The sequence below is a fragment of the Hippocampus bargibanti genome, linkage group LG02 (genome assembly GCF_051943395.1).
Source record: "Hippocampus bargibanti isolate YZ-2025 linkage group LG02, ASM5194339v1, whole genome shotgun sequence".
Taxonomy (NCBI): Eukaryota; Metazoa; Chordata; class Actinopteri; order Syngnathiformes; family Syngnathidae; genus Hippocampus; species Hippocampus bargibanti.
The window spans coordinates 11,085,001-11,107,424 of record NC_142735.1 but is presented as its reverse complement, the minus strand read 5'-3'; the positions used below and the strand labels follow the sequence as shown (position 1 = coordinate 11,107,424).

The 22,424-nt window shown below is 39.6% G+C and overlaps 1 protein-coding gene across 1 annotated transcript in view; it reads right to left on the bottom strand.

Moving 5' to 3' along the window:
* The window catches only part of LOC148901534 (teneurin-3), a 230,857-nt gene that overhangs the window by 197,157 nt on the left and 11,276 nt on the right, over window positions 1-22,424 (bottom strand). The window contains exons 4-6 of the mRNA XM_088988989.1: window positions 9,624-9,692; window positions 7,717-8,094; window positions 5,506-5,769 (exon numbers count right to left, since the gene is read on the bottom strand). Coding sequence (XP_088845115.1) covers window positions 5,506-5,769; window positions 7,717-7,996 — 544 coding nt within the window. The 5' untranslated portion in view covers window positions 7,997-8,094; window positions 9,624-9,692. The remainder of the gene's footprint in view (window positions 1-5,505; window positions 5,770-7,716; window positions 8,095-9,623; window positions 9,693-22,424) is intronic.

Below are 22,424 nucleotides of genomic sequence, written 5' to 3'. Positions count from 1 at the left end.
TTTCCGTTAAATAAACATTTACATTGCATACAGTTACATTGTAATTACAATTATATTAACTTCTCGATTACATGTCAATAACTGTTTACCATGACGCTTATGGTTTCAATTGAATAAAAAATGTATTAAATGTATTTTTTTGTAAGTCGGAGAACCATCCCACACGCTATTCGTACGGAAATGAGTGTAAGTCTCAATGAAATATAGACTTCATCTATGACTAAATGGGACTGAACTGCATAACCGCCTCATGTAGATTGGCTTGATGGAAACCTTTTTTGAATGGCTCATTTCTCTGATCTGCTTCATTAAATAGTCAAAGTCAAATGACAAGTGTCTTTTAAAATCACAGATCATACGACGCTTAAAAATTAAACTTGCCCGAAAAAAAGTGCAGAGATGCTTCAAATGATTGTTGAAGGGAAAATTGTTCTCTCTGCAGAACACTATCATCATGTACAGTCGTTGCAAGAACAAACACCAAACTAATCTTGTGTACAGTACAATGGAACATATTGACGATATTACTCTGATATTATACCCCATCTTCAAAGACAAATCAGTCATATCATGACATGGACGAGGACAAAGTTCCTAAGGGACAATCTTAAATTTGGTATATACTGCAAGTTTGTGTGAGTCTGATGTCTAATCATGACGAAGAATTACAGTATTTAATATTTTTTGGGGAAAATGAGAAAAACGACAAACACATGACGACACGTCTGGAACGCCCCTGACTGAGAAAGCGACACACAGTGCATTGTGGGTACTTTGTTTGGTCTGAAAACTTCGTGTTGATCCGTGTTGATGGCGAAATTAGTAGGGAAAACATAAATAATGTGATAGCAAATTGTTGTGTTGCACCAAGACTACTATTTGATTCTAGTTGACACAAAATGCAGCCCATTTCCAACAGAGCTTGGATGCCCTCTTGTGCATTTTCTGGGACGCTACATTGGAGTCCTGATGGCTCAAACTGATATGCAAGTACTTCTTTAATCGATTGCAAACATGTATGCTTTCTTCTTCAGAACTATTTGAATAATATTCATAACTGGATGAGTAACAAGAAAGCATCTTCTCCGAATCTGAAGCCACTGTTTTGATTTTAGAGCAAGGCGAAGACGTCCTGTTGTGATGTCACGAACAAGGGGGCGGGACCTTCTGAGACTCGCAATTTCCGGGGTCATTTTGAGTAGTTTTGGGACACTTTAACTCATTTTAATGGTGTTTTGCATTTGACAAAAATATCAGGCTGCATGTTTTGGGAATTTTAGATGCTATAAAACGTTTTTCTGATGTCAGTAAGGAAACAAAAAAAATGGTGTCGCATGTCCTTTAAGTGCGATTGGTACGCCGATTTTCAATTAAGCATAAATCGAACTTTCCTTTTCTTGGGTGGGAGTTAAGTTTCAGAAACCAATTGATGAACTAAATGGACCACTTTTTTTAACTGGCAAGTTTGTTTCAGACTCATTAATTAATCATGGCAACAAGCAGCATGCCAATTACAAAATGCCCGTGCGGCATCACAGTGGCTTTGTGCTTAGGTCGTAACTCACTACCTGAAGAACAAGGAAGCAAAATTGCAAGCTCACCAACTAAGGAATAAATGAACTAAAGTAAATAACAACACAACTTCAACTGACTACCATATGAATAAACTAACCAATTGACAAAAAAATAAAGCATAAATAAACACACAAACAAACAACCACACTATAATTCCTAAGGAATTCTACTAATAAAGAAAATTATAAATTTAAAAAAGTAAATAATGCATTCATTTGGCCAGCCAGTAGTCAAAATGGTTAACACGTCGACTTCATAGTGCTGAGGTCATGGGTTCAATCCCGTGTGGAATTTGTATGTTCTCCTCGGATCTGTGTAGGTTTTCTCCTGATCCTCCGGTTTCCTCCCACATTCCAAAATGATGCATGGCAGATTGAACACTCTGAATTGTCACTAGGTGCCAGTGTGAGCGCAGATGGTTGTTTGTTTCTGTGTGTCCTGCGATTGGCTGGCAACCAGTTCAGGATGTTCTCTACCTACTGCCTGAAGACAACTGGGGTGGGCTCCAGCACCCCCTGCCACCCTCGTCGGGATAAAGCGGATCGGAAAATGAATGAATGGATGAATAATCCATCAATAAAGAACAAGTGAGAACAATCATACAAACTGACTAACTAACAAACCATTGAACAAGAAAATGAATGCGCAAGCGACAACCTAATGAATGAACATGTAAGAGAGCAAACAAGCAAGCAAACATACCAGCAAGCACAAGAGCCAACGCAGGAATGGATGTGCATCAGTGTGAAGAGCTGAAATGAGCGAACAGACAAAAGAGATCAAGCAACCCTCAAAGTAAACAAACTAACTCATCAACAAGACTAACGGCAAAAAAGCCAACAGAGTCATGGAAGAACAGTACGAACAATTGCACTAATTCCTAGAGGTTCCCGAAGCTCCTGAAAATACAAACTCCCACCCAGCCGAAAGCAAATTTCGACAATAACAGCCGCACATAATGATTCTACAAAAGTTACACGTAAAAGTTACTGCAGGGGAAATCCAAGGATAGTGAAAGGAAAAGGCCCATGGACACAACACATGGAGGGGTAGAAAAAAAGTTCATTTGCAATGTCTCAAAAAGCACTTTCGCTAAAAAAAAAAAAAAAAAAATCCATTATCCAAAACGACTTGTCTCAAATGTCTTATGTATTTTCTCCCGTTGAAGAAAAAAAGAGACATCTTCACATTTTAGCCTATGTTATTAAGTCTAATTATTTTAACTGCATGTTATTATTTGACATCTTGCTATGTGAGACAGTCAAAAAGTGCAATAATGACTGCTTCCATTGAGCATGTAACGAACAATGCTTCATGTTGCTGTCTGTTTAACATGCCAGAGAATATTTTACATATTTACATTAAAACATAAGTGGAGGGTATGGAATTGATTTTCGCCATTGAGAGGGGAAGAATATATTTTTAAATAAATGTTGAAAATGTGAAACATGCAGTCTGACATCTGGGAGAAATCTTTTCAAAAATAGGGTCCAGAAGCAATTTGTAAAATCGCTTCAAATAACTGCTACTGAGTGTACCATCTCCACCGCATATAGCTATATTTTACGTTTTAAGACTCGTGCTGAATATTTAGGAAGTCTTGTTTTTGAGTTGGTGACGATTCCTGACGTCACGTCACGGCATGAACGCCCCTGACCAAGAAAGCGACACACAATGCATTTTGCGGTACTTTGTTTGGTCTGAAAACTTTGTGTTGATCCGATGGAATCCGATGGGAAAATGGTGGCAAAATTAGAAGGAAAACACATCAATAACGCAATGGTGAATCGTTGGGTGTTGCACCAAGACAACTATTTGATATTCGCTGACACAAATTCCTAGGAGACAAATCAGCCCATTTCCAACGGAATTTTGGCGCCATCTTCTGCATTTTCTGGATGCTACATTTCTGTTCAGATGCCTTAAAATGGCACAAATAAATTCTTAAATCGATTGCAAAAATGTATCCTTTCCTCTTCAAAACTATTTAAATCATATTCATAACTGGATGAGTAACAAGAAAGCATCTTTTAGGTCTGAAGCCATTGTTTTGATTCTCGAGCAAGGCAAGACGTTTTGGCGTGACATCACAAACAAGGAGGCGTTACCTTCTGAAACTGCCCACTTCCGGGTTCAATTTGAAGTAGTTTTTGGACACTTTAAGTCCTTTTTATTGGTGTTTTGTATTTGACTAAAAATATCATCCTGCATGTTTTGGATATTTTAGATGTGATAAAATGTTTTTTCTGATATCAGTTAGGAAACAAAAAAGTGGTGTCGGTTGTCCTTTCGAGTTATTATCACAGAGCCTCAACCACACGCAAAGTCAAATGATTCGCAAGTGAGATTCAACAACCTTCCTAGAATATGACAATCGACGCTGGTAGCAGTCAAACATAAAATCCTGTGTTTGTGTCTGAAAGCCTCCTCAACAAAGCCAAAATGGCCCAAAAATGGAAAGAATAAACCAAAATGACAGACTTCATGTCATCATTTAAGTGAGAGTCACATATATCTCAACTCGTAACTTTTACTTCTCAAGCAAGTCTCAAGTCACCCAGGGAAAAAATAAAACATCAAGCGAGTCAAGGCGAGTCGCCACCAAATTTCAAGCAAACCCGGTCAACACATTACAGCAAATTGAACCAACGATAAATCAACTCGTAAAACCTTGCTTCGTCACAATATACTGTATGTCGGGGTGACATGTTTATTTTCAACTCACCAGCATACAAAAATCTAAAATGTAAACATTTAAATATCTAGAAATGCAATGGAAAAAAACACATTTACATATTTTGAATGATGGTGTAAATGTATATTCATCGGATTAAAACAAAACTGCATCGGATTAAAACAAAACTGCATTATTTTTGGTGCCAATTTTTGACAAGAATCTAATTCGAGCGTGGCTGGGTGGGTGATTGAAAAGCATTAACTTTGTCAACAAAATATGACACCCTACCAAATGCACAGGCATTCGCTCACAGATGCTGCCATATTAAATATGTCAGACACTCTTGTAAATGGAAAAACAACGATAATATTTATAGACTATATTTACATCTCTTGTGTTCATGTTTCAGACGAACAAGTGCTGCTTTGGATGTAGTTGCAGTTTCAAGATTATGGTCTCCATGCTGTCTATCGCTTTGATGGCTTTTCATTAAATGCAGATATGTCCTGACGTATTTGACCAGTGACCTGTGAGCTAAATTGCTGAGCTAACCGAGTTAGCTTTGGTGTAATCCGCCATTGCATGTGTTTGACAGATGAAAGGAAATGTAGATGTTGTCTCTAATAGACGCGTTTCAACCGTTGCAGTTATTGTTTTTAAATCAGTTACATCAAAACAACACTCCTTGAATACAAATGGAGCACGGAGTATAGCGGCACATCCTTTTTGGAATAGAAAAACAATCATTCCCACCTGATAGATATTTTGGAGTTTTCAGTGAAGCTAACATCCATGTTTTGGCAATGTGAGAGAAAGCCAGAGGACAAAGGAGGAGAATATTAATTAAAAACAAAAGACAAATTGGCATCAGCCTCAATTTGCCCAAATGCAGTCTCAGGTTTCCACCGTGATCGCATTTGCACTTCAAAACATCTCAGTGCGGTTGCCTTGTGTACGCCTACTCAACCTTGCAACAATTCGCACCTCCCTGTTACCGTCCAACATCCCCCACCCACTCAAACCCATCTTTGATTACACGCTCGTCGCAGGGTGAACTTTATCCAACTCCTCTCCTAAATGTTAAGAAAACAACCAGGTGACTCCGTTGGAAGGACACCCTCGTTTGTTCCTTTCCCCGCCATCTGCATTTCCGTTTCTCTCCCACCAATCAGCCGGGGAAAAGAAACAAAAACAAAGTGAAGGCCCTCCCACTGTAGCTGTAGTCACCAATAAGTATCGAGTGTCTGACTCACCCATCTCGTTGTCTGACTTATTGTCCATTTCTGTGTCGGTGAGTGTCATTGCCGAGTTGGAGCGACTGGAAAGGCAGGAGCTGCGCCCCGCCTTGCTCCACAGGGCAATGGTACGTTCCGGGGACTGAGTTTCGTGCCCCTCCGAGGTGACGGCAGCCCCCCGGGCATAGGTGCCGAGGGGATGGGACAGACCTGTCTCGGGGCACAGTGCCAGGCCTCGGCGAGGCTCGCAAATGCCGAGCTGCCTCAGCGAGAATGTCTGCCCTGCGGAAGGGAAAGTGACAAAAGTTAACAAAGCGAGCGAAAAACACGCCGAACAACCATGAGACAAGCGTGCTAATGTGGTGGAAGGTGAAGGGGGAAAATGGCGGATGGTGAGGAACGAACCAAAATACCTTTTCAAAATGGTCGCAATGCAGTTTTATGTTAAAACGTCATCAAAAATCAAGTTTAATCATCAACAAGAGAAAAAAAAGCAGCTGTTTTATCGGCGACTTCATGAAAGTGCTTGCTTTTTCGCACAAAGTAGAGGTTGAAATAAATGGGAATTAATTGCTGCTAAAATAATATATTTTGAGATGTTAACATTAAATACCAAGGCACATTAGAAGGACATAAATGTCCGTTCTACTTAATTAAATTCTTTAATTGTAATTAGATTATTTTTTTCCCCAAATCATTTACTTAAATGGCAATTTTATTCTTTGTAATTTTTTTTCATATATGTGTGTTATTTGACTTAATTTCCACGTCAAAAAAGGCATTTTTATATTACTCAAATTTCACATCCACCTGTCTATTTTACAGCGCATTCTGTGTGATTGATCGAGGAGCGCTTTTATGGTCAGTCTTGTGGACATGAAAGAATCTGGGATCCAGCCAGGCGTATTTAAATGTCATCATGTACATTTGTAAAGTGATCATGTGTGCTGAGCAAAAGATGAAAATACATTAAATCTGGCATTTGCGGCGAGATGGCATACCATCGGGGGCAGCTGGAGGTAAAAAAATAAAATAAAACAAGCACAAAAAATAACTTGGCCACTTCACAACATAAAACGGTCATTAACCCGTGGAATATGTCCCAGAATATTATTATTATTTTATAATTGCAAGCTTGTAAGCAGGAGGACAGCCACAAAAATAAAATGGGCTGTTTGAACGTTTTAATTATAGAAATTGGGCCAGCATCCTGTGTTAAAGGAAAAAAAAGAAACACAAATGACTGGCTCGCTGTCTCTTTTGACTTTTTTTCGTTAGTCTGTCTTATTATAGACAAGCATACTAAATTTTATGAGATGTATTACAGTAAAGTCTCGTTATATCGATATCGGATATATCGATAGTCCCGGTTATATCGATACTATTTCTATGCACGCACGGAGAAAATTACATGCAAACAGGGTTGGATATATCGATAGTCCCGGTTATATCGATATTTTTTCGGACTCCCTTGAATATCGATATAACGAGACTTTACTGTACTTGCTCTTTGCTTTTTTAATTTTTTTAATGTATTCTTTAATTCATATTGATTCATATTTCAAGTGAGATTTTGCAATGGTGCAGTAAAAGCAAGGTTTGGATCTTAATGCACGATTTGAAATCTGGGTCGGAGTTTTAAGACAAACATGGGGTTTCAGGATAGTTTTTTTTTTTAATTACGGAAAGAAAATTTGGGTTTTGAGTGAGTGTCTGACATAGTTTTGAGACAGTGTGAATATTTCTTGGTGGCAATCAGAATTAGTGTCAAAAATAGTGTTTCAACCCAATGTTCGGATTTTAAAGATGGATTTCAGGACAGGATTTCAAGCCATAATAGGGGTTTTAAGACCATGTTTCAAGGCCATATTAAGGGTTAAACCTGGTATTCAACCAATATTTCAAACTTGCGTTAATATTTAAATTACAACTACTATTTAAAAGAATTTTTTACACTTGGGTCATGTGTTTTAAGTAATGGGCCGGCAAATATGTGACATTAGAACAGATCGATTTTGCACAAATGCAAGCTATGTACAGGCCCAATCCAGCCAATCAGAGGGGCACCAAGTCTACTTTTAAGTTAGGGTTTCAAACCCTCATTTTGGTTTGAAGCCCAGGTTTCAACGTACGGTTTTAAGACAAGCTTTTAAAGTACATGCCCAAGACAAGGTGTGGAGTTAGAGTTTCAAACATGACAAAGGATCATTAACTTGGGGTGTCTCTGACCTGGCCTGCTGTACTCGGCGCTCTCCTGGCGCACCGTCTCCTTGAAGCGCCCGCCGAAGAGCATACGCGCTGGGTCATGCTCAAAGGCCTGGAGTGTCTCGCTGGAGCTGTACGACTTCTGTGTAGGCACGCGGCAGGATGGTGCTGTTTTGTCGTGGATGGCGTCCTCACGCTCCGACGTGTAACGATACTCGCGTGCGATTTCTCGACCTCTGTCACGGTGCTCCCGCTGGCTCTTGGAGAGTGAGCAGAATGGCTGCTGCTCCCTCACCCGTTCCATACTGCTTGCATGCCTTCACCTACAGCCCACTTTTCTGCACTTTTTGTCACCTTACAATGGTCCTTGCTGGCCCCGCCTTCTCACTCCATTCGGTCGATCTACAGATGGAAGTCAAGATGGGAGGCAATAGGTTTGAGTGAGGTTTATCCGCTACTAAGCATCACACAAAGCTCTTAACCTTGAAGCTTCGCTTGAATTCAAAAGCCTCAAATGAACAAACTTCCTATGGCCTGATTGTTGTTGTCACTTAAATTGAAGCACAATTCAGATTTACTTTTGAGGGATTTGTGCAAGGCTAAATTACAGATATTTGGAGATAATTGCTTCAGAGGTACAGAATATGTTGTACTGAATGGAGAAGGGTGCGGTGGCAAAAATTGAAGAACATGAAAAACTTATTTGAGCAACACGACTCAAAAAGTGGCATTTGTGGAATGTAAACATTTAGTCCATACACAGCGATACATTTCAAGTGTTTATTACTTTTTAACTCATTCACTGCAAGATGTGCAAAAATGTGTCCACTCTGGAGTTTTTGTCATTTTCACTCAAATCCCAAAGAATATTGATTTTTAGGACTACATAAACATTCAATCCAGCGCAAGAAACTTTAGACTCTCTTCTTTCATCAGAAAAAAAGGTTAATTCCTAAGTTATAATGGTCTGGAGTAATATTAGGTGCAAGTGCGGGCGGCTGTACAAAGGGCAAATGCTGCCCCCGCATGGAAGGGAACAATCATTGCCCGAAGTCTGATCAGCGCTTTATCTGCACCCGCACCCTGCAAGAAAAACTAGAGCACAAACAAATTCGGTAATGGCACTCAATGTCAATGTCATTTCAATTTCTGAATAATAATAATAATCTTCTTCTTTTCCTTTTGGTTTTTCCCTTTGAGGGGTCGCCACAGCGAATCAGTGTCCTCCATCTTCAGAGGTTTGATTCACATGTTTGTTTTGGCCAAGCTTTTACGTCGGATGCCCTTCCTGACAATATGATAATAATACATTTTATTTATAAGTGACTTTCAAAGCTCTCAAGGACAATTTACAATCACTCATAAAAATATTCTACACTAAGAAAATTAAAATACAATAAAACTGGATTAAGGGAAAGGTTCAAGAACTGAAAAGTATAAACATGACGCTGGATTTCAAGCGAAGGGGGTTCTGTGACTCCCCCTGCTTCCTAGAGACTCTGGGACCGAACCAAATGCAAAACATGATTTTGGACCACTCAGAAGCAGGCCAGCCCTTTTTGTCTTTAGCCCAGGCGAGATGCTTCTAACGATGTTTGTTGTTCAATAATGCTTTGACACAGCTAAAACAGACATCTTGCATTCACAATATTCAAATTTTCTTGAGTTCTTGAATTACGTGTTTTTATTTATTTATTTAGTAAATGTGTTTTTTTTTTGTGGTGCAGCGAATGGATTTTTGTTCTGTGTTACAAGCAAAAATTCAAGCTACGGGTGACCTTCCATGCACGGATGCTCTAAAGTGAGGCGGGAAAAAATGGATCAATTAAGGTGACAAAAAGGCAAAAAGAGCCAAAGTAGCAAAAACACTTTCAACCAATTACAGAATGGGAGAAATAGTCAAACACACAATACAAAGTGAGAACACTCACAAGGACCTGGAATCACAAGGAGATGCCCGACTCCACTCCAACTCCTGACGTGAAAACTAGGCGAAGACCCTGAAAGGCACAGAGGCAACACATGAATACGATAGTAAATTAGACTTTGTAAAACCAAATTATTTCTTATAGCTTTTTTTAATTCAAAACATCACAAATAATGGTGGTGCTTTTGGGGGCTTGAATGGCGTAATGACATAAACGTTGATTTGATCTGAGAATTGTTTAGATATTCAAAGGTATAAGCAAAAAAAAATATGACATCTCAGAAGAGTACTCAATGAAAAGTGTGGAAGAAGGAATGAGAATATTACTAATCCATGGTTAAAAAAAACACCCTTGGTTGGAATGTGAAGCCTAAGTCTGTCAGGACTATTTTATTACTGTGTTCACACACACAAATCACACAAATCTTTCTCGCTCTCTCTCACGCACACACACACACACACACACACACACACGCACACACACACTTTCATTTCTCCCTTGGCTGCGCTACAAGAGCAGGCTATGGACTCCCGCTTTGCCCCCCAACTCCGCCGAATGAGCTCTAGTTGGTTTCACTTCAAGCCTGGACGGCTCCCAATGACACGGCAGTAGCTCGGACCACTCTGACGGCGACGCACGCCTCTGGGACACTACCCGAAAAAAACTCAGTGACACGAGTTGTAGCCGAAATGAAAAGCACCCCCGTCTTCTTCTTTTTGTACAATGCTGCATCCGAATGAAAGACAAACACGCAGGCATGCACGCATGCACGCTTTGGAGTTATATTTGTGTTGTAACCAGCTAGAAGCCCTTGAGTGACCAAGTGTGTAAAGTACACAAACTCCCAGCATGCTTTGCTTCACACATATAGGCTACGTGGGAATGCTAGCCGCTGGTTTTACGTCGTTGCAAAAAGGTCATAGAAGCACTTGGGAAAAGACTATTGTTTGTCCGTCCGAAGGGGCCCCTAAAAAGACACTGAGTACTCGTTTGACCTAAAAACAAAAGCCTCGCTGACTTTATGCTACCAGCATGACGGGATAAGGAGTGAAAGATCATCAATGTTGTTGCTATAGCAACATGAGAAGATACAAATATGGCTGTAGCATGCTGACCTTCCGCAATTTCAAAACGATTCCTTCTGGTAGTTAATGTGGATATATTCATCATGGAAGACTGATCAGATGTTTTTCAGCACAATTATTTTTCAATTTGTGAATAACAGGATACATTTTTGTCGCTTTTACAAAAAAAACACTAATTAAAATCTTACCTCAGAGGGTTCTGGTAAAATTGCTTTCATTCAAAAAAAATATATCAAAATATTTCAACCCTTAATTGCTTTCCTGTGGCAAATGCACTACTGAACATTTTAGAAACCTGAAATTGTTGGACTATTCAAGGCTTTCTGATTCAGAAATCACATCGAAGTCTGTTGTTAAACGAAGTCCATTATTATTGTTTTAAGACTGCAAACGATTGCAGTGACTGGTTGTGTATGTAAAAGGATAAAAAGACAGCCGGTCTTGGTTGATTGAAAAAGTTTGATTGAAAAAATGAATAAAAAAATCAATAAGTACCTTCCTCTCATTTTCCACCTATGAGCCCCGTCACAAATATTTTAAGAACCAGAGTAGAAAGTGCTGTGCCGATGCCGACTGATTACATTTGAAAAGTTTTGGAAGTCAGTCCTGAATTCTTTACTAAAATCTGTGTTCTATTTTTCAGTTTTCCGTGAAACTCCAACATCTCCCACCCTTCCATCTCACACACACACACACGCGCGCACACACACACACACACACACACACACACACACACACACACACACACACACACACACACACACACACACACACACACACACACACACACACACACACACACACACACACACACACACACACACACACACACACACACACACACACACACACACACACACACACACACACACACACACACACACACACACACACACACACACACACACACACACACACACACACACACACACACACACTGTCCTTCACCACCCTCCTCTTATGTCTTGCCTTTGATCGTGCACTTGAATCGGAGCAGGCAGCCAACCGTGAATCCACCACGGATCAGTGGCTGAAATTAGTGTCGGAGCGCAAGGGAAAGAGACACTTGGTGATCTACAGAACACCGCACACTTCACAATGGCTCCCCTGCTAGCCATGCCACCCGACAATCGTGTGGACTAAACTATATTTAAGAAGCGACGTGTCTCAGTCAATTGGCAATTTGAGGCCACTTTGGGGCATATTGGCAGTAGTACCACAGACGAAACGTCTCAAAATATCTTAAAAAAAGAGAAGCATGAAAATTAAGTTTCTGTGATACCCATGATTGTGGTCAAGTGTAGAGCCACTGTCCTACTTTCTCAAATTTGCTTTGTTGATAATCAATTGGGAATCAGTAATTGTGATTGATTTATTCTCCACTTCGTGTTTAACAATCAAGCTTCCAGGAAGGAGTTGTTTGATCAGGTACGGCTGAACTTCATTCTCAAGGACTGCAAGCCCCTCAGCATTGTGTAGTGAAGCTTGGTTTGCATGGAAGTTACGGCAAGTAGTAGTAGTAGTAGTAGTAGTAGTAGACAAAGGCACATTATCTCATCTCAAATTTAAAATACAGTAAAGTCTCGTTATATCGATATCGGATATATCGATAGTCCCGGTTATATCGATACTATTTCTGTGCACGCACGGAGAAAATTACATGCAAACAGGGTCGGATATATCGATAGTCCCGGTTATATCGATATTTTTTCGGACTCCCTTGAATATCGATATAACGAGACTTTACTGTATATAGATTTGCTTTTGGTTTCATCTTCACACCATTACACAAATAGGATTTTTTTAAGAGTAGTGGCAGCGCTTTGATGACAAAGTGACGATTTGCGAGAAATGCAACTACAGATGCAATGACTGAAATCCTGTGATATTTAGCAGAGTGAAATATAGGACGGCCTCAAGATCCTCTGGATTATTGCAAGAGCCAGTAGACAGCCTATCCCAACCTCTTCTTGCAAGCCAATGAGTTTTTGTGTACGGCGGCACCAGTGCCGTGTGAGCGTGTGTTCTCCACGGCAGAAGAAATCGCATGGAGGAAAACCATCGGATTCCAAAACATTGGAGAATTCTATTTTAAATAAATGTATATATAAACACAAAAAGTCTGCAAGCACCCTCACACAATTTTTACTTAGATTTTCATATTATGATACATGTTTGCACTATTTATCGCTATTTAATTATACAGTATGAATGCTAAAACTTGATATTATTGAACACACTTGCTCATCAAATCAATGTCAGTTCAGTCTGTCAAGTGGGTTGCCACCAGGGATATTTAAAGTCAGAGAGGTGTCAGTATTCAGCCACATAGTGTCAACGCAGTGTGTCATTGTGTCAACACGCTTCTGGGCGCCTCATTGACCCACCATGATTTATTTATTTAATTGTTTATTTATTCATTGTAAAAAAATAGAACCATGCTTTAAACTTCTCCATGTCACGGTTCGCATGGTGGTGATGGTGATGGATCCCGAAAAGCAGGCAAGAGGGAGCAGCACATAACTTTATCTGTCTGATGGGTTCCTTCATGATGGTGTTCACTAGTGTTCTAGGACTTTATACTGGCAGTAAATTACAAATAAATAGCATCTATATACTAATTTAAGGAAAATGATTGCGGTGTAATGTTTTTCAAGGTAACAATTTACAGGGGAATACAAATGTACACCAAAATTTGACACTTGAGTAATTTTGAAAGCTGTATAATTTTGTGTTGGGCGAAACATTTTTTTGACAAAGTACATGTAGCACCTAAAAAATATTAAATTTAGACATACCTTAAACTGATTATCATTTCTGGCAAAATCCACATTTTAAAAGTTGTTAAATTGTACTGCAATACACAAACACAAACGTCTCCAATTGCTCATGGTTGATGATTGTTACAACATTGGATTGGATTGGATATGCCTTTATTAGTCTCACAGTGGAGAAATTTACATTTCACAGCAGAAAAGTGATGAAAGTGAAGTGGTGAAGGGAAAGCTTTTATTTTACCTGTCAAATCAAAGATACATAGATGCTTGTGCGTCCTCAGACTGTCTTGATTAGGAGGCAAATGAGGGATACCACAAGGATTGGCGGAGAAAATAAATGTTTGATCCCACGGAGGCGCACAAAGGTAAAAAATAAATAACACTCGTGCACACATTTAGTTTGGGTTGCGCTACACGAAAATGGTGTCGGATATATATCGGATATATCCAATACATGAATGTAATATATGGTTGACAGAGTTAAGGTTTGCATGCCTGCTTGATTCTAGGCAAAATTAATTGTAAACCCCTGATGTAGTTTCTGCATTGGACATGTATTTTGTATTTGTAATTTGATCGTTTCCGCCGTAGACTATAAACACATGCATTATTACATGGCAACCGGGTTTCTTTGGGTGGCAATAAACATCTATCTATAGGGAACCATACATGCATTACATACTCTTCAGAAACTGAGAGATTGCTGAATGTAATGCATCAACATGCGTGTACCCCAGATAGCCACACACACAAGCATGTTTTGTTTCGCAAACAGATGAAGCCACTGTCACTCCTGAATTGCTGATATAGCAACTCTTCCCCATGTAAGCAATTTTTCCCTGTCCTGGTACGGTAATTATATTTCCCGCATCAGCCAACACCTCCCCGTCGGTGACCTCTGTGAATAACACTAATAAAGCTCATCGGTGTGACTTCTAAAGAACGGCCACTTGTCAGTCAAAGTGCCCTGGACCGCCATGGTGACATGGGGGATCGCTGGGGAAAGTGGGGACATGGTGGGGAAACAGGGGACGTGGCCAGAGAGGCCTGTCGGCGTCTGTGTCTGCAGAGCGTCCGACAATGCTCGCCTCTGACAGCTTTGCATAATTCATCGTGTCGAGGCGCTTTCTTGCTCTCTCCTGGCTGTCGCTGCTAAGAGTATATCGTGAAGGGGGAAGGAGGGAGTTAGGGTAGGATTGCGTCAGATGCTGCCTGTTTTGATTTTGTATATTTTTGCAGTTTGACTACAACACATTGCCCATGCACCGTTGTGGTTGTCATTGTTGTTGGACAATAATAGTGTCAGCTCACTAAAGACTCGCGAAAAGCAAAAGACTTTGCCTTTGTCTTAGAATTTGTGAATTTTGGACACAGTCAAAGCCAGATTTTGTTCTCCTCGGTAGAAGTTCAATACCAGAATTCATTTGCTTGATTCCAATGTTCCACATTTACAATTCTGAGGCGTTTGCCAGCAAACTATACATTACTTTCCTCAAAAGAAAAAAGTAGTGATGTGATTGATGTAATGCAATTGCACATTCACGAAAAGATAAACTTTTGATCATGCACTTTCCTAAACAGAAGGCAACATGTAAACTTTGTAATTTAGAATAAGGACAAACCCCAGTTATGGATGTTGCACTTTTCCAATAAGAGGTCAAACTTTGCTTTCAATGTAAAATTTAAACTGTGGTGTGATTTTGGATTTGTGTAAATTTTGTCTTCATTCAACATTTTGTGCGAACAGCTCGCTTTTGGGGATGATTTGTATTCCATTTTTTTTATTTGCAATTCATCCTAAATTTCATGACATGTTTTTCAGGTTAAGTCACGTAAAAATGCAACAAGACACAGTACAAAAAGCCTGGAAGTTTGTTTGTTTTTAATTAGGTTGAAGCATAACAAGTGAAAAGTTCTCTGCTACACATGCAGCCATTAGTTTATGTTTTGAGTGGATTACTATAATCTTAAAATAACAGCCATAGCAAAGGCACACTAGTTAAAAAGAAAGTGAGAGAAGGTGGGAGGAGAAACAACAGAAGTTGACTGCATTTACAAAGCAATTCAATTGCAGCTGCCCGCTCTTGTTTCCCCAGTGACCAATGATCTTACTCCGGGCAGGAAGATGATGAAATTCTGCTGCTAAATCTCTTGTTTCACCCCCACGCCAAGGATGCGCCGGGTATATGAATCTTGGACATGATAAAAATACGACATACATATGCACATGCACGTCAACACATATCATCTAAAGGTTTTTTTTTTTAAGCGTTGCATAATAAGATGAGTTGGGGGTGCTTACCACCTCCCCTCCACTGCATGGACAGTTGTTCCTTTCAGTATTGAGCCATGATCACCATGCAATTTTTGATACACATGAGAGCATGAATGCAGCCAGATCAGTATGTTATACACTCCCATTTTATTTACCACCACTGACCAGCTTATCAATTAATCTTATTTATACCTTTACGCTGTTTAAATCTATTACATCTAAATCGATTAAACAGGAGGACATATTCAGTCATATTTTGTCAAATTGAGAAAGAAATTATTTTGCATAAACCTTTGTCGAATGTTCTTCTCAGGGCCAACGAAGTGAAACAAATGTGGGTGAAGCAGCACAATTCAATTAGATTTTATATCATTTCTTTATTTGAACATTTGGCAAGCGCTGCCCATCTTTCAAACCCGCCTCAAAACTCACTTGTACTCCTTGGTATTTGACTTAGCATGATTCAGACTTGATCTTAGTTTTGCTTTCTCCTATCTTTGTGACTGATTTATTTCCTGTTATTGTAGTTGTCCATGTTAAGCGCTTTGTTACAGCTTCTGCTGTTGTTAAAGCGCTACATAATTCAATATGTATTGTACTGTATTTATTATGAAAGCCAAAACATAAAAGAAACTGTCAGTTGAGCACTTGAAACATTTGTCAACGGAATTGTCAATGGGAAAACTGCCAACGACACTGTCAATTAATGTATTGATGAAATTGTTCGTGGAACTGATGGTGAATGTAGACAACCATAGCTTGTGTTCTGCACATTTCCATGTGATTAATTCTCACATTTTACGTTCTTAATACTGAATGATGAGGTTTCTGGTTGGTGAGGTTTTGTTTGTCAACTCTGAGGATGAGAGAAAACTATGGGAGTCAAATACTGTGGCTAACAGAGCAGAGTTTATGTTTAGATAAGTGAGGGTCAATTACACATGTATAAAAGACAAGCTCAAAATGATTTCTGGTTGTTCTTTCTTGCAAGAATATTAAATTATCTTGAAGCTTATCCGGGGCTCCTATATTTTATTTTAGTAATTGTTAGTCAAAACTATCATTAGAACCATCAATCGAACCAGCAGGTGAACTATCAGTGGAACTATGGATGATATTGTCAAGAGGACAATCAATGTAACAATTGATGCATCCGTAAAAGGAACCATTACAAACCTGTAATGGGAGGGTTGATGCATCTGTCAATGAAACTGGTCGTAGAATCCTCAACAAAACAATCAAATAAACGTCACATGAACCATTCATGGTAACGTCGGTGGAATATTCGATAGAACCATCAAAGTGACTTTCAATGGAAGATTTGATGCATCTATTAATGGACTCAACAAAACTGTCAATCGAATGTTGGTGAAATGTCATTGGAACAATAAATAATACGTGTGCTTCAATGAAACCTTCCATTCAAACATCAATGGACTGTGATAGAAAGCATTAAATTATCCTTGTTGGAAGTTTGAACCCACTATGAGTCATAATGGCATCAGCTGCAAAACAGTGGCTGCTGCTGCTCACCCACAGAAAAGCTGATCCAGTCACTGTCGTGACCATGAGAGTTTTGTAAGCCGGTTACAAATGAAGTTAGGGATCTTCAGTCCGAAATAACTATCAGACTGGCAAGGAAAAAAAAATAAAATACAGTATATATATATATATATATATATATATATATATATACACACAGTAAAGTCTCGTTATATCGATATTCAAGGGAGTCCGAAAAAATATCGATATAACCGGGACTATCGATATATCCGACCCTGTTTGCATGTAATTTTCTCCGTGCGTGCATAGAAATAGTATCGATATAACCGGGACTATCGATATATCCGATATCGATATAACGAGACTTTACTGTATATATATATATATATATATATATATATATACATACACACACACACACACACACACACACACACACACACACACACACACACACACACACACACACACACACACACACACACACACACACACACACACACACACACACTGTATTTATTTATTTACTTTTACTTATTGGCCTTGCCGGACGTTTGCACTTCACTGGGTGTCAGTCTGGGTACATGGATGGTCGTGAATGTGCTATAAGAGATCAGCGCATTGCAATGAAGGGGCTCATGATGTATTGACTACAAGTAAGGTATGTTTTTACATTGACAAACAAGAGTCCCAAACAACACATTTTTAAAGTTCCAAGCTGCCCCATGATTGACATTTTGCTTTGTGTGGTCAGCCGAAAATATGAGCTCTGGGCAAGCGGCGATGAGAGAGTCATAATTTTTCATCATCTTTTTTTTTTATGTGCGAGGCTTGTACACATGAATGGCATTTCAATGAGGAATACCAATAATTCATTTCTTTTTATTTAGTTACAAATGTACAATTAAGCATTGGCCTCATCCGAGGGTCAAATGTTACGGCAACCACATTTGAAATGCGCCCAGCGTTGCGCGACTGTGAGCGGATGAATTTTCGATGGATGAGAAGTAGGGTGAGGGCGGGTGGTGTTCAAAGTGCTGACGCCGAGTGCAATTTGATTGCAACGCGTGCACACTGCAAACTGAATGGGCGTGCTGCGGAAAAATGGGGCGGCGGCCGTCGGAGGAGCGGGTGGGTGAGTGAGTATAAGTTGGAACCAGCCTCCAGCACAATGGCGGCAGACAACGGGAGCCAACTAAAGCCGAGTGCAAGGGGTGAATGCTGCAATGGCGGTGAAACAATCGCCAAAGATACCCCTAAATAAAACATAAATTGGAGACATTTCTTCCCTCTACTTAATAAGGAATATTCTATCGGCTTTGTATTATCTCAAGGCATCCAACAAAAATTAAAATACATCAAATTACTGGAGGATTTTTTAGATTGCTTGTCAGCGTTTTAAGGAGAATTTAGGTCACCATCGTGGATCGCCGTCAGCATACCAAGAGACTGCGGGCCTTATTAAAGAAACATCAATCTCAGAATGTTGTAACGTCTAGGCTGGATTTTTCGACATCATTTGTCGGCTCAACCTCAAAATGAACATACACTCTTCTCCCATGTTCCCATCGCACAAGCACACCAGCGGTTTGGTGGACAAGCGTTAAAGACGGCGCATCGCTTCCCACTGAGCTGTCCGGAGACCACAAAAGAACTGACTGGAGATGCCTGGCAGAAAACTACAGGGTTCGATGCGGCTTTGTGTGGGACAAGGGACCTCGGTCCAGATGTTTACAGTCACTTAAGGCTGTCCGTGTTCACACCAATACAAGAGTTTTGTTTTTTTTTGACAACCGGAGCACCATGCAGTTCAAAGGCCCTCTTCATTCAGAGGAATCAGATTTTCGGGGTCCTAAACACACCTGAAAACCAAGTGTTAACATAGTTAGGAAAGGGAACATGCCAGACATTTAAGGCCATTTTTTCAGTGGATTAAAAAAACTGAATGCAATTGAACAGACATGTCAATGATAACAAGAAAGACAAAAAAAAAAAAAAAAAAAAAAAGGACCAACACCGCAGTTGTTTTGGACAAATTTTAGGGTATTTTTATTTGCATCCAATGTAGGCAGAGCATGGAATGAAAGTGTAAAACTCATTCATGTATATTTGAGAACCCCCCCCAAAAAAATGATTTGAAATCTGAAAATGAAATCTGATGTATATGTCTGACATAACCAGACAAAGAAATTTAATGCAATACGAAATTGAGTCCTTCGATTAACGTGGCCGTCTTGGGTGTAATCCAAAGCTTGTCCTTTGACAAAACATGGCAAAGTGACCGTACATGTATTTTTCTCTTTTCCTGCATTTGTTGCTCCTGCACCATTTCAGGCAAACGACTTTCTTCAGGATTGTAATTTGCTGTAATGGTGGAACAGTTGGAACTAATCGTACACTGTGAAAATGTGTTTTGAATTGGAGATACGTATTTTGTGCAAAGAATTGAGGAAAAATCATTCCAAAAACACCCAGCAAAGCGTGCGCTTCATCTCTATATTTGAGATAGCTTGGAATGGCATAATTGTGATAGAATCAAGCAGAGAGAGCACAATACATGCAGCGTATGTTGCTCCTCCCATCTTTGCCTTGCTCTTGACCCAGAAAGTCCAGTATAGCCCGGCGAGTCATAAACGTTCATCTGTTGGTTAGCGGCCTGCGCCGTCCTGCAGCTAATCAGGAAGCTCTCCACTCCATCACAAACAATAGTGAACTGTATATGATTTTTTAATAGCAACTGCTCGCACAATCATGCAATACATAAATCCAACACGATCATGGAGAACCGAACACAAGAGGTTGTGCCGCCAGTGTGCAGCGGCTGCTGCGAACGTTGCCTGGGAGACGCAATGTCCCCTGCCCCAATGAAAATTATACAGACGTGTATAATGACGCCTCAGCTATAATTTAGGAGCCTAATAGTCTTGGGCTTAATCCTGCCGTCTTTCCATTGATTAAAAATGTTGAGTCATGTGGGACCAGTGTGTTTGATAAACACCAGACATTGTGTCTACAAATGCCTTTTTTTGCTTTTAATCCAACTTTGAATTAAATACCGTGAAATCACTGTACTTCATATTCTATTGACTTTATTGTTTTAAACAATATGCACAGGTGATTGCACAAGTCGAATTGTAACATGTATTTGTATGCATTTCTATGCTTGAAATAACATTTCATTGTGAATTTGGGGGCAAGGTGTAGGGAGGCTTGGAACGAATTGGGGTATTTATATGGAAAATACGTCTTCACTTTCAAAATTTTGTCATTCAGTAATTTCCTCCACAACAAATGAATTTTGTACTCACTTGAACTCTTTGGCATTCGAGTCGGCATCTTGGTTCGACTTTGATCTTGGTTTCACTCCTATCTTTGTGACTGCTTTATTCCCTGTATATAACAGCTGCCCATGTTAAGCGCTTTGTTACATCTGTATTGTATTTTATACAATTCAAAGTTTGAGAGTGTACAAAAGTGTTGAAGAAAACAGGAAATTTCCTCTTTGTAGGGACTTCAGGATTACCCGACAATGTCTACTTTGAACCAAATTGGCAGAATTTGTGTGACAGTGAATTAAAAAATGTGAGTTGTTGGGTTATTAGTAATTTTCAGCTTCAAATCAAAAACACAGAATCCCCATTTTACTTTTTTGCAGTCGATTCATGATGGGCATAGCAACCAAATGCCATGTTGCATATCTCATGTTGTGAATTATCCAATTTGTTTACCTTTCCTATAATCCTACATGTGTCACCGCTTGTTTCCCTATTTAAATTATTCATCAGGTCCGCGTGAGAGGGAACAGTTTATGAGAGAACAAAAAAATTAATAAATAAATGTGCAAATCGCTAACGATAGTCACACAGGCCATGCATTAACAGTAGCGGATTAGCAGGGCCGCAATTATAGTGGGTAAATACGACACGGATGCCGCAGTGCGTCCAACTACTTTGTCAGTCGGTGTTAACCTTGGTGCAATGGATGCTACTGTTTGTCTGCCATTTCCAACTTATATTAAAAAGGTCATGCCGCCACCCTCAACACGTCCATCAACTTTATGCCATGCTCATTTTTACGTGGGTGAGAATGCTTGATTATCTAAAAACAATCTATCATGCCTTTGAGAGCCAGCTGGTGTGCATCCCCTAGGGCCCGATTGTTATCCCACACAATATTTAATTTGATATGTACGGGGACAAGAAGAACACCTGGGTTTTTGGTTCCTCTCTTCTTTATGAACTGTTTTTTTTTCATGTGCTATGCTTCTAATATTCCATTATGTTTATAGAACATAGTGCGTCTTTGGCATTTCAGAATCATTCACTCACAAATTGACTTACTCCGTGTGAAACGTGTGTCCAATGCAAAACACACACATACACACATCAAGAATAGTACACTTTAAACTAATTACACTGTTACTTTTTGTTCAATATCTTCCACAAAACAGCTCTAAAGATTGGTCCATTCATCTTCATTTCACTCTTAAATGTAATTCGGTGTTTGTAAAGTCAATAATTGTTGAAAGAGGATTTAGAGAAAAAAAAATCCATTTCAGTTCAATTGCAATGCTGACCAACATAGATGGAGGACATGTCATCGATCATTTCAGAGACAAGCTAATCGTACAGATTTTGTCAAAATTGTAAATTTGGACACAAGGCAGACGGGGAATGCTTAATTGTGTGGAATTTGAATTTCAGCCGTTGAAAGAGGACCAAGAAGAGCTTTGAAGTTTGATGATTGGCCATAAAACACACAAATATGAATTGGAAAATTACACTCCAGCAGCAAGGATTACTTAGCAAACTGAAATTTGGTAGGCATGCTGATCCCAAGGAGATCGACAAAAAAGGCCCCCATTCTAAGGTAAGTTGGTCTACTTACTTGAACAAGACAAGACGCTGCGGCCAAATGTCAAGCTTTCGTGAGGAAATGGGCAGATCATGGTGAGGAAATTGTAAAGCTCATCACAAAATACTTGACTACAAAAGGTGAGGTTTTGCTAATTCAGCCCACGGAGCAAAATTCACTGAGCAATAGTTAATTGCGGGAGTAATTTATGGATTATTTTAGGTGGAAGGCAGACTTTAAGTGCCCACTACGTGGCGGCCCACTTTACAGTATATTATTCACAAATGGAGATTTTCTTGCAGTTACTTTT